General features: G+C 28.1%; 1 protein-coding gene across 4 annotated transcripts in view; it reads left to right on the top strand.

Moving 5' to 3' along the window:
* Positions 1-11,228, top strand: part of LOC107454007 (QRFP-like peptide receptor) — a 127,119-nt gene extending 115,891 nt beyond the window's left edge. For 3 of the 4 annotated variants that reach the window (XM_071178542.1, XM_016071048.3, XM_016071046.3), the window contains one exon: positions 8,597-11,228. In XM_071178542.1, coding sequence (XP_071034643.1) covers positions 8,597-8,796 — 200 coding nt within the window. In that variant the 3' untranslated portion in view covers positions 8,797-11,228. Of the gene's footprint in view, positions 1-6,632; positions 6,850-8,596 lie in introns of all 4 variants that reach the window. The other variant, XM_016071047.3, reaches the window with a different exon arrangement.
* The last annotated feature ends 2,103 nt before the right edge of the window (positions 11,229-13,331 follow it).

Below are 13,331 nucleotides of genomic sequence, written 5' to 3'. Positions count from 1 at the left end.
CAAAAAAACAAATTTTTACCTTCATTCCAAGTATTAAACTACTATTATTTTTTCATAACTAAAAGATTAAAAGTATTTTTTCCATAGCCAATTAAAATTAAACTTAATGCTCTTATATATTGATTTTCCAAAGATGAAATAATAATTTAAAAAAATAAAGTCTACAATTTTCTTTCACTTAAAAAGAATTTATTTCAATCTTCAGACGATAATTAAAGCTATTCATTGTTTACTCCTATAATTGAAAATAAAAATAATGCTCATGTTGCAGATAGGTTTATTGAAATTATTTATTAGTTGTATTTGTCCCAAATTATATTTGTTGTAAGTTACAATACTACCCTTATTTATTAAATTATTATTTTTATCACTTAATAAATGCCATGAATATATTATTGAATATCATATAATCATGCTCATATTTAGTTTAATAATATGTATGCTAATGTGTAATCCCGTTACTGTTAAAGTTAGTTAGTTAATAAAAAATAGTTATTCATATTGCGTTATACTTAACATTCCATTCAGAGCAGCGATGGCTCAGGGGATAGAGCGCTAGCCTTCAAATGAGGTGAACCGGTTTCGAATCACAGAAATGGCTGGTTGATAAGAATCCGCAACCGGCTAGCATTGACCACAGTGCTGACGCAAAATATCCTCATTGGTAGACGGATCATAGATTAGAGTCCCTTTTCCGCCAGGCTAACAGTGGGAGCCTTTCGTGGTCTTCCTCTCCATGTCACGTAAATGCGGGCTAGTTCCATGAAAAAGTCCTCCATGAAGGCAAATTTCTCCCAATATTTGATCCAGAAGTTCTCTTGTCTTCTGGATTGGGTTCAAAATTACAAGGCTACAGAGTTGAACATTAGTTACCGTAAACTCAAAAATTGGGTCGGCAGTTCAGCGACGGTTGTAAGAAATAAAATTTTAAAAAAATGTACCATTCAGTATCGTGTTCCTACTTTTTACCTCAATGCATTTATAAGCTGTTTTTATTGATCGTATAGCATTAAAATTAATATTTTAGTTAAGCAAAATAGTATCTAACACTATAAACGCAGATTACCAGCAATGCTATCACGATCAATTTAATAGTAATAACGAGACGAAATTATTTTTAAAAGTTTAGCCTTATTGCGCTTTTAAGTAAATAATTTAAATATTATATTAACTATAATCAGTTTAAATATTAAACTAAATAAATAGCTCTTGTATTCCATTAAACAATTAACTTTAATATTTTATTAACTGTTTTGTTTGGATTAGTATATATGATTTGGTGGTGAATACACGATGAAGAATAAATATTCTACCCACATTCAGTTCTGAATAATATAAATAATGGATTTGGGATCAATATTGGTTTTTTGCAAAAGTACTTTCAAAGCCATCTCAAACAAATAAGATTAGTTTATGTATGGATGTTTTAAATGTTCATCTGAAGTATTGAACGCTACTCGCACTTTATTGATAACTTAAGAATAATTATAAGTAAGCACTTTATTGGTCGGGTTTCCATTGAAATTCAATCAACGACATGACAGATAAATGAGCAATCTTGAAAGAAGAGATTTCCAACTTCACAAAAGATTTCAATATCTTACTTATTGGTTTCTAAGGCGACAAACACTAAATCTTCATCTTGCATTTGATTAAAATGTAGTTTGTTGTTTACAGATTGCATTTTTTCCTTTAAACGTCTTCGTAAATGAGTAGTTTTTATGTTTTTTTTTCCTACATAAATCAAGTCTTAGACAATGTTTAAAGTGATTTATTAGCTTTATAGAATGTAATTGCCATTTTGTTTCGCATTTAAACTATTTGTTGTTTACTCTGATAATTCTGATATGTATTTCTTACTCTGTTACATATTTATAAATTGTAAGCAAAGTGTTGATTATATTTTTAAACCCTTGACTTTCTTCTAATAAAATATTTGCCAAAAAATTTATTTGATGCATTGCAAAAGTAATATATATTTTTTAATGCATGAGTAAAATATATAAGTGAAAAGATAAAAGTATTAACGTGCAACGGGAATTTTCTGTGCAAAATACCTAGTTTTATAGCTAATAGAATCAACTATAGAAATATTTTTCACTGTTTACGTTCTTTCATTTACTCTTTGACGCAGAATTTTTAATAAGCAAATTTTCAGTTATTTTGTAAAAATGTAGGTCGAAATGAGTGAAAATGTAATATTTTGCATTTTAATAATTAATGGTTATCAACTTCAGCATTAAACACCAGCGTCATTTTTTGCCTTGAAAATAAAATAAAACAGCTTACTTCCAAACAATAATTTTTCGAATTTTCAGTTATTTTGATCTAAAAAACAGAGTTATTCCTCCTTGAAATGTCCATCATTTAGAAAATCAATAATTGATAATTTTTTTATCTACTTAAAGCAAATTTTTAAAACTTTTTTTTTTGGATTTTATATTTTCGTACAAATGTAATACCAATAATCTAATAGATTTTTTTAATAAGTGATAGTGAGTTTTTTAGTATAAAGCCTAGTTAGTAACTATCAAATATTCTTACGAGTTACTTTATTTCTCCTAATAGAACCAATATAAAGTTTCTTTGAAAAATTTATAAAACTGCGATAAAATCTTGCAAAAGGTTACAAAAATTGTTATTATATTTTTACTGACATCTCTTAAGGAATCAAGATGAACGTGAACTAAATTCATGATAGACTTATGCAATTCAGAATCATAAAGAGCATGAAATCAAACACGAGAATATAAGAAATTAGCTTTTAGAATTTTATATAAACAATTCTCCCAACTGAGCATTTATGTGACATAAGAAGATCCTTTCAACTGGTGTTTTCCAACAAGAAAAATAAATAAATAAAGAGCTTACCCACATGATATTTAAAAAAAAACTGATTTTTGTGAAAAAATCATTTAAAGAATTTGTTTTAATGTTAAGCTATTTTCACCTAACAAGACCTCTTGTCTTTCCATTTCTGGTTCTCCACAGATGCAAACATGCTGATGTTTTAAACAGACTCAATTTAACTTGTTGCACTCGAATTGCTCATATTTTTCCAATATACATATGTACCTCTTACATTGAAAGTCATAATTTCGTGAATAAGAAAGAGAGAAGATCACGTTTTTAGCTCATTTAAGGAGTTGATATCAAAAATCAAAAACTGACTTTTTTCTATTTACCTTTCGTAATATGATCGCTTTGAAAATTTTTAGAGGTATTTGAGATTGTATCAGTTGTATTCTTTGATAATGTTTTAGCGTAAACAGGAATAAGTTTTGAGTTAAGAAAGATTTTTGCTCAAAAATGATGAAACTTTTTAAAAAAAATAAAAGTTACCAGTTCATAATTTTTTGAGGAAAATTCTTGCGAAGATATGTATTAGCAGTTATCGCACTGTAAACGTGTATATGTAGATATTCTGTGAAAAAAAACTGAAGCAATATTTTATTTAGATGCTGAGAAAAGGTAAGTTTTAGCATTATAGTTATATGCCCTACCAACACCCTTTAATTCAAGTATTTAAAAATAGCTTTTAAAAATAGCGTTATAGCATAGCTTTTGAAAATAAAATTCTCATGAAGAGGAGGAAAATGTCATATTTTTCCATTTAGATATATTTCAGAAACAACTTTCTTCACTAAATCGATAAACCTCAAATGATTGAATGTTATAGAAAGAAAATACTTTTACAAAATAACGTTCAGTTTATGTATTTTTACTTAGTAGTTTTGTAGATGATTTTTACTTCGTTATACCATATATCTGAAATTATCCTGTTAAAATGCAGATCTATCTTTCTTTCTTCCACAGAATATAAATGAATTTGAAATGCAATACCCAGGAAAAGCTATTTTAGTTCTAATCTATATTCAATATTGCTATCTATATTCTACATTTTAGTTGCTATCTATATTCAATAAAAATATTTCTTGTTTAAATGTAATTACTAAAAATAACTAGAACTGCTTTTAAGTTTGGATATACCAATATATATGGTGCTAAAATTAAGCCTTAAGTGAGGATAGAACATTGATATCTTTTTCCGTCCCTTATTATTGAATAATTATTAGTTTGAGCTTTAATATAAATTCCCCATTTCATATCAAGCTTAAATTTAATAATCATAGGATAATAATAATAGTAAATAAGCAGTTACTATTGAAGAATATAAACGTCTAATTATTATGTGAAATTTCACATGGATAAGATACATATTTTTGTTTCTAATTTTGAATTATTTTAAATTTTTTAAAAAAAGTTATTCATAATTTAATATCATGATTTAAGGAAAAAGAAAATACATTTCGTGAAACTGTAAGCTCTTTTGAAATCGCTTCTCACGTCTTTATCTCAAAGCAAAGTAAATTTTCTTATAACAAACTACTTTTGTCAGCTCAATTTCAGCTTTTCATTTCCTGTTCAAGAAAAACATAGAATGGCAGATAATGATCCTATTTACACACGGGCTGTTAACTTAGAGAACTGCTCTGATTGTTGGCTAAAAGCTTTCTGCGATCTAATTCATGGCAAAATTGCTTTTCCCGCATCTTGTAGAGTTGAAAATTTCGGGTGAAAAGGAAACTATATCCCAGTTGACTTTTAAAAATAATATAATTTTTTCCAGTTATATTAAAAAAGAATAAAGATGCTAACAAATCAAAAAGTTATACTGAAGGCAAAATTAAACATAAATATGAAATTTTTTTAATTTTTAAAATTATATTTACATTGATAATTAAATTATAAAATAATCTTTAATAGAATAATTATTAATGGAATTATTATGTATAATACATAATTAATGAAACATGTATTTAGAGACTTAATGCGATCATTAGAAGAAAAAGTTATCTGTGATCTACCTATCTGTGGTCTATTAAGCTTCAGAAATACATATAATGTTTTTTTTAAAATTTAATTAGCATAAAATTCATGTTGGGTTAATTTCTTATTCATTCAATGAGTTTTTTTTCTCGTTTTACTGTTAATCTATTAAAAATTTCACAGTAAATATATGGTAAAATAACCGGTAGCAGTCTGTCCATCCTAAAATTAAAATTTAAAAGACTCTTATTCTACCTGTACTGCTCTATGCAAGTGAAACATGGACACTAAACGCAGACACTCAGCGTACTCTTGATGTTTTTGAAAGGAAAATCCTTAGAAATATTTTCGGTCCAGTACAGGAATGAGGCTGTTGGCGAATCAGATACAACTTTGAATTATGTAGACTCTATGGACAGCCACAGATAGTGCAGGTCATCCGAAGCAATAGATTAGGATGGCTTGGCCATATCTGGAGAGGTCCAGAAAATAATGCAGTCCGAATCGACACCTTAAAAAATCCTTCGGGATCTCGGGCTAGAGGAAGACCTCCAACTAGATGGCTGGATGACACTGCTAAAGATCTAAAAGTATTAAAGATAAACAACTGGAAAAAAGTCGCCATGGACAGGAAGCGTTGGAGGCTACGTGTGGTTGAGGCAGCCAAGGCCTGTAAGAGACTGTCGTGCTGAAGAAGAAGAAGTCTGTCCATCCAAGTATGAGTATAAAACCATAAATGCAAATTTACACGGTTTTTTAACAATGTATAACTAGCATGGTTTTAAAACCGTAAAAAAGAATCTAACTGGATATTGGAGCTGGACTTTTTATGGTGTAATGTGCATTGAATAGTGCAGGACACCAGGGCTAAAGAGAATAGAAGGGCTAGTTCACTCCGCTCTTAGAGCTGAAGCTACGATTTCCCTCCTCATGACGTCACTGTGTTCACAAATCTCGGAGATCGCAAGCAAAGATATTATGATAACTTTGCATCTTTCTCTTTGTAAAAATAAGTTAGACTTTTTCTGGTTATTAGCTTTCAAACTTTACGTAATTAACACATTATTTCCGTTCATAAACATAGTTCAAAAAAACTTTCTTGCCCATTATATTAAAAAAAATACCATTTTAAACTTATAAAAATGTTTTACTAGTTGGCGAAAATGACACTATAAATACTATATTTTAAAAAGTTCAGTTTTAACCTTAATTATTAAGAAAAATGAAGGCATATATCGACAAGAAAAATGAAGGCATATATCTGTCGGTTTTTTTACTTCTTCTATTTTTTAATTTTCGACGAAAAAAAATTATACTTATTGCTGAAAATTAATTTATGTGCTACCCTACATTCAAAAATGCTAAATATTTTTGTCAGCAAACAATTTTTTGCTTGACCTATTGGTCGTGAAATATTCGACGTCCTTTTCACCTTCTGCAGTTTTCCCTGCAATGCATATTAGATAATCCCTGCAATTATCTTAAACGAAATCACACTGTTCTAACACATTTTTATTAAATATATTGCTTTCAGGTGTTGAGACTTACAGTTATTTTTAGGTCTTAGAGTTACAAAAATAAAATAAAAAAAATAACTTTTCAGCCAATTGATAATTAATTTTCTTAACTGAAATTTTAAGCATTTTGATTCCGAATAAGCCACAAGTTTTAAATTTAGTTTTAAAAAAATGAAATATATTTTAAATTTATTTACTCTAACACCGTTGGTATACTGAGCTAACCACAGTTGTAATAGAAGGTAGTGTGTAATGTCTACATGTGTATATATCTTTCTTTTATAGGTCAAGAAAAAAATATTATTGGAAGTAATTCTCAGAGAACTTCTCTATTTCATAAAACTCTTAGAAGCATGTACACATCGCTTACTTTATTAAGAAGTCGGACACAAAGTCAAACAAATCACTCTAAAACGCAAGTTCCGACTTACCAGGCAAAACTCGTGAAAGCAACTGCTGTCTAAACTTCTTCTACTAACCTATGTGGCAGGCAAAACATATGGTAGCTAATTTTTGAATGATTTATGCGCTTTGGTAGATGGCCTTCTCCTTTCTGCAGCTATGGAATTCTGGGAATGAAATTTTAATTAAAGCTTTGCTTATAGAAAAATGGTTTTGCACTTTATATACCCGTATATGCATGTCAAAAACTAACTCTCACTGTAATTTTCTCATTTAGTACATTAATTTTAAGCTGGCTTGTGCTTAGTATTAAATTTCTTGTTCAACAAATTTTGCTTGAGAATCAGGGTTGGCAATTTTCGAGAGGTTTTAATGGTTTATAACATTTTATTCTTTAAGAAAAGATCTTAGTATGCCATAAATGGAGTTTGGTTTGCCATCATTTTGGTTAAACTAAGCATTGCCAAATGTTTACTAAAAAAAAACGTTAAAAACTTCAGCTATAATATTTTTGTGACCATGAAAATATCTGAAATTTATATACTTTTTTATAAGAAATGCAAGTTCAACTACACTATAAAACGTTTAGTATAAAGTATCGAGATTTTAAGTGCATTATCCGTAAAATCCTCTTAACGTAGAATCCATTTTTACCTTTAAATATTATACCACCATTTTTGCAGTAATATTTATTTAGTTAGAGTGATTCAATAATTTCACAGAATTTATTACTGTAAAACTAATGGTATATAATATTTTTTGTTCCATAATATGTTCTGATAAAGACGGATTTTGCTGTTAAAAGCACCAGTACCTGGCAGTACTTCTTATAGCAATTTGAGTAGGAATTTTTTACTGTGTATTTAGTTTTCGCAGCTGAGATTTTACGATACAAAACTACACAGGTCTTATTTTCTAGTATGTTTTCCTCATACATGATAACACTTTAGGTCATTGGTAGCATAATCTAGTTTTTGACCGGGTAAACCACTTTTTGACTGCGAAAATTAAACTATATTTGAAATGGTGCTATAAATGTTTGTTTAATCTTCGGGAATATTTACTTATTCAATTTTACATAGGAATGATAACGAAAATATTCGTTTAAGCTTGTTATTATTATTTTTTCTTTTCACTGTAACAACTAACAAAGCTTTTATGGATGAGTTTAAATGCTAACAAAACCCAAATGACAACACTACCCATTTGCCTGATTTAAATGCAATATTTTTACAAAATTTTTCTTAAATTACTAATGTTACGTAAAACAATTTTGACATGCATTCTGGGGTGTGAAATTTGGTTTTCATTTACTATTTCAATTTAATTCCTACTTCTGCTTGGTGGTAGATAGCATGCTTATTTAGATTGAATAGCATTTATTTGCTTCTTATTCTTCCATCATTATGAATTCCTACTATTACGGAACTTTTCAGATTTTGGTGTATTTCTCTAGTGGTATATTTAAAAAAAAAATGCTTAGACAAATATTTTAAGGTCTGTACTTTAAGCGAAAAATATATCTGACATAGAAATGAAAAATAATATGTACTCTATGTATTCAAATGCAAATGATTAAAATGTATGTACTACAGCCGTTAAAAGGAGTTGATAGCTGATTTAAGTTCAATATCAATTATTGAGATGTTTTCAATAAGAAATTAAATGAAATTATTTCTCAGGAAAACATTTTATAGAATAAGAATAAAATAATAAAGTATAAACTATTTAAAAATTTTGCGCAAAATTATAAATAATTTGAATTTTACTTTGTGTTTTTCAAGTATTTATAAATATGTCACTCAAATCTAAAAAAAAAATTTTTTTGTTCCTGTCACTTTTTTTAGCTCGATCAAGGATGACATTCACAACTGGCGTTACATCTAGTCCTTCAAGATTTACATCAAGAATCATCAATGGTGCCAACAAGACTTCTAGTCAGAAATCGATGGATGTTGAGATGAAGCAAGTGTGCAATCCAGACACAAATGATTTCACTACCGTGAAAAAAGAACTTTGCGTCACAATAACCGAGGAGAAGCAATGATAATATCATCAAAAGATATCTCTCTTGTCTGCTCTCTTGAATCATGATACCAAAATCGATGATAAAGAAGTCATTTTCTGGAAACATTCCAATAAAGTCATACAATTAATTTGTATTCTCATGAAAAGTTGGAGAAAAGTTACGCAAAGAATTTGTCTTTCATGTTTAAAGGCATCCGTTTTTTTCCGAGTTCAGCAAAAGACTTTTAAAACCTATTCTTTTTTGTACGAAACATACACTGATCATGCACAGAATGACCTGATACAGAACTACAAAAATCACTAAACTCCGATAATTAATAATAACTGAAGGATTTTTATCTTAATTCGTTAATCCTTAGATATACGGGTTGCTCACCTGATGAAATATCTAAGAAATAGTCTTTGTTTTTCTTTTGAAAAAAAAAATAACTTTTAAACTTATAACTTTTACCAAACCAAGCCAACTTTTTTATGTTAAGCTAAAAGTCATTAAATATTCTATAATTTTAACTGCATGGATTGTGAAGTAAATTAAATTAATTTTAGAGAATGAAGTGCAGAAAAGGGAGAAATATTTATTTCATTTTGTAATAATAAAAAATTAGTTTCAACTAACCAATTCAACATAACATAGTTGTTAAAAGATGCCAATAAACATAATTAATATGTGGATGAGCATTTATGTCAGTAGAACACCTTTATAAAGACTTAAATATAGATATCAAAAAATAATTCAAGATCATATTCTGTAGAATATCTGGGGATATATCATGATTGTTATTAAATACTGATTCAAAAAGTATTGTAATAAGTATTATCAACAAAAACCCTAATTATCCAAAATCCCTAAATATCTAAAATCCATAAATATCCGAAATCCATAAATATCCAAAATCCATAAATATCCAAAATCCATAAATATCCAAAATCCATAAATATTCAAAATCCCTAAATATTCAAAATCCCTAATCCAAAATACTTAATTTCTAAAGTTTTGTAAAATGCTTGAAGATTATTCTTGAAGATTATTCGATTATTCTTTTAATTAAAAAGTAATATTTTTAAAGAAATGTTTTTTTTGAGGTTTTATAAGTCAAGTTTTGTTACTAAATGTAGAAATAGTTAGAGATTTAATCATTTGTAAGTAAAAAGAATTTAATCAAGCAAATTTCCCAATTTCCATTCATAATTTCCAAAACTAAATTAAAGAAACAAAGAAAAAATTATTTAAAACATTATATTTCTTGTTTAAAAAAGTTTAAAATATTTATTTAAAGATACAGGCTCTATATATTAATAGCTCTAATCGAGCAATATTTACAAGTAGCTGTATCAAAGCAATATCTTTTAAAGTCGCTCATGGACAAAAAATTATGCTAGTAAATGCATATTACTTTATATTCTCTGAAGTGAGTAATAATTATTAAAAAAAACAATCTGGTATTACATTTTTATTTATTATTTTTTTGCTTCTATGCATTGACTGCTTATGTACATAATGAATGTTAATTTTAAATTCATGTATATAAGTATAAATTAAAATGTTGTTTGGTAAAAGGAATAAACTTAAGAATTCATTTTCCCCGAAATTAAAATAAGCCCTACAATTTTTAAACTTTTAATTCATATTTCTAGAGTAAATTAAATCCGCACAACCACCGCAGTAGCTTTACAATATCTCTCTATAAAACTGATGAATTTTGAGTCTGTACGGTTTCTTCCTTTTTCCAAACAATTGAGTTTATATGTATGAGCTTTCTAGAAATTGTTATATTATATTAGTATTATTGTTACATGTTGATTGTTAATGTCGTTAAAGGATGTACTTAAACAGTTATGTCCTTTGTACTCGTAATATCATCTTAAGATACATTTGTAGATTCATTATGTCAAACTTCATGCACATTACAAGTACAATTATGTAGAAAGTTTTTCATTTAAAATTTAGTAGTTTTCATTTTTATTTTTAGAGCTCTTGCTTCTTTCATTATCTAATTGTAATAAAGTTAGTTATAAAGTGAGTGAATATCAAATGCACTTTATTCACTTTAAATATTTTATAAATTGATATGTTTACCAATGTTTATACGATTCATTAAATTCAAAAAGTCATAAATGTCATGTATGATGTACTTTAAAACTGTCTACGTAAATATTCTTTATCTTATTCAATAAAATAGGGAATTGTAATTATATCAGTTTAAATTTAATTCTTTTCATTCGTTTAAAGTTTTAAATTATGACTAAATTAAGAAGCAATATCCATTAAACACAAAACCTTTTTGTTGAAAAAACAATGCAAGAGCTGTTTATTTCCTAGAGCATTAAGTAGCATAGGTATGGTGTATTATATATAATTTATAAGCTATTATTAAGCTATAATTGTATTTACCGTTGATGTAACTATATGAAATATGTATTCATGTTTTTCTAAATAAAATTTCAAAAGGATACGGAATTTTACTTTTGTTAAACGGCCATTTAAAAGTTCTATAAATGATGATCATGCAATTTCTAAGCAATTCTTTTTATTTTAAAAGTAAAAGTACTTTCAACACAACATTGGAAAATCATTGTAAAGCTGAACTCATTTTACGGTTATACGATTTTTGGAACATGTATCTTATGGTAGGATGATTAAGTTTTCGTAATTTTAAATGTGTAACTTTCGTTTCTTTAACTGTGGTTCAGTGCCCCAATTGGGGTCACGAGACCTGCAGCAATATGTTTGAAAGTTTTTTTTAACCTTTTTATAATAACTTTATAATTAACAAATATTTTTACACGATGCATCTGAAAACAAATAAAGGAGAAGAAAATGCACACAAAGAGAAAATAAAATCTTTTCGACGTTTTTTTTTTTTTTTTTTTTTTTTTTTTTTTTTTTTTTTTTTTTTTTTTTAAATAATAATTCTTACTCTACTTGTTTGGAATTCGTGAACTGACAGTGTGCATGTTTAATTAAAGTAAGTGGCCTAAAGCGTAACAGTATATTACTTGCGCTATGCCTATATAGTCCCATAAAAATTTCATAAAAATTATAGCATGCCGCTTCAAAAATGTTTAGAAGCCCTGCTCTAACGTATCGTGATTAAATTACCAAATTTTACCACATTCCTGATCTAAGGTATTATGATAAAATTATCAAATTTTACCACAATTATCTACTTTATCACTTATTATAAAACCATATTTTATTGAAAATTTTATCTAACGCGTTACCAAAGCAGTTCGGCAAAGATGACCTAGCGTTTTGGTGCTCCCATGGAGCCAGGAACACGGTAAATTTTTTCATATTCTGGTGGTTTTTACTTTTGACTATATTTTTTACTCAGTGAGATAAACATTATTTAAAGTTTTTTCTTTGTTTTAAGTAGAAAGATATTCGACAAGTGACAAGTTCAGAGATGGACGCACAATACGTACATTAAATCTCAATTTTTTATTAAATAGTTTAATGTAGAGTTCGCGCGTTTGAGTGTTGAAGGTGATGGAGACTGGATATAATTGCGAAATTACAAAGGAAATTGTTGCAATAAGTATCTGGAAAACACAACACTTCTTTTTTCTGTATCATTGTTAATTCGGGGACATCGTTATGCCACAAGGTTTTTATTTAATATAAGCACCATCAAAAAGGAAAAATTTAAATATTTTGATTTGTCGCAACATGACCCCATATTGTCTCAAGGGACTTTTTTAAAAGATTATTAGTTTCAAGAATGTTTGCTCATTTACTTTAAAATAATCTTTTAAACTAAATACTAAATATTTTTGAAAATAGAAGTGAGATAGCATAATTCAGAGGCTCTAGCGTGCTGATACCACCTGAGAATCACTTTCAAGCTTTAAACGAGGTGGTTACATCATTCACTACCCTGCACTGTTAGAATTTCATTCTAAAATTATGATAAAATAACCGGTAGCAATCTGTTTATCCAATTAACCTTAAAGTTTACGGTGAAGAGCATTTCTTACCTTTATGGTTTTGAAACCATTTACAACAAGTATGGTTAAAAATCATGATTGCAAAAAGATACGGTTTTAACCATTTACAACTAGCATGGCTTCAAAACTGTAAAAAGGACATTTAACTACACATAATTCAACAGATTTATGGTGCTGCCATCTCTGCGAGAATGAGAGTATCGTATTCTAATAGACCAGGATTATAAATAAGGGAGTGCATGATACTGGAAACTCTTCATGTGAAAGGAATGGAGGAAATGTCGTGGTGTCAACGCTGGGAGTCGCACCCCTGTTGTGTTGATCAGGACATTAACATATTAGGCCTTTTGAATGTAATATGTATGCAGCTGCGAGGAACTAAGTTACTTTATAATATGGACCTAGTTGATGAAATAAAATTCTGGTTGTTTAACCGTATTAGGTGAAAGCAGTTAATAAACGGTTTTCTCACCGTTTCAATACCACCTTATTTACGGTTATTTGATTGTTTTTGTTGAACATGGTAAAATGACACTTAAAAAAATTTTTATTTAATCATTTTTTCTCAGAAATTTCTAATAGTATACAATATTTATGGTGCAAACG

The sequence above is a fragment of the Parasteatoda tepidariorum genome, chromosome 3 (genome assembly GCF_043381705.1).
Source record: "Parasteatoda tepidariorum isolate YZ-2023 chromosome 3, CAS_Ptep_4.0, whole genome shotgun sequence".
Taxonomy (NCBI): domain Eukaryota; kingdom Metazoa; phylum Arthropoda; class Arachnida; order Araneae; family Theridiidae; genus Parasteatoda; species Parasteatoda tepidariorum.
Note: the sequence above shows the minus strand (reverse complement) of the source record. Positions and strands in the feature narration are given on the sequence as shown.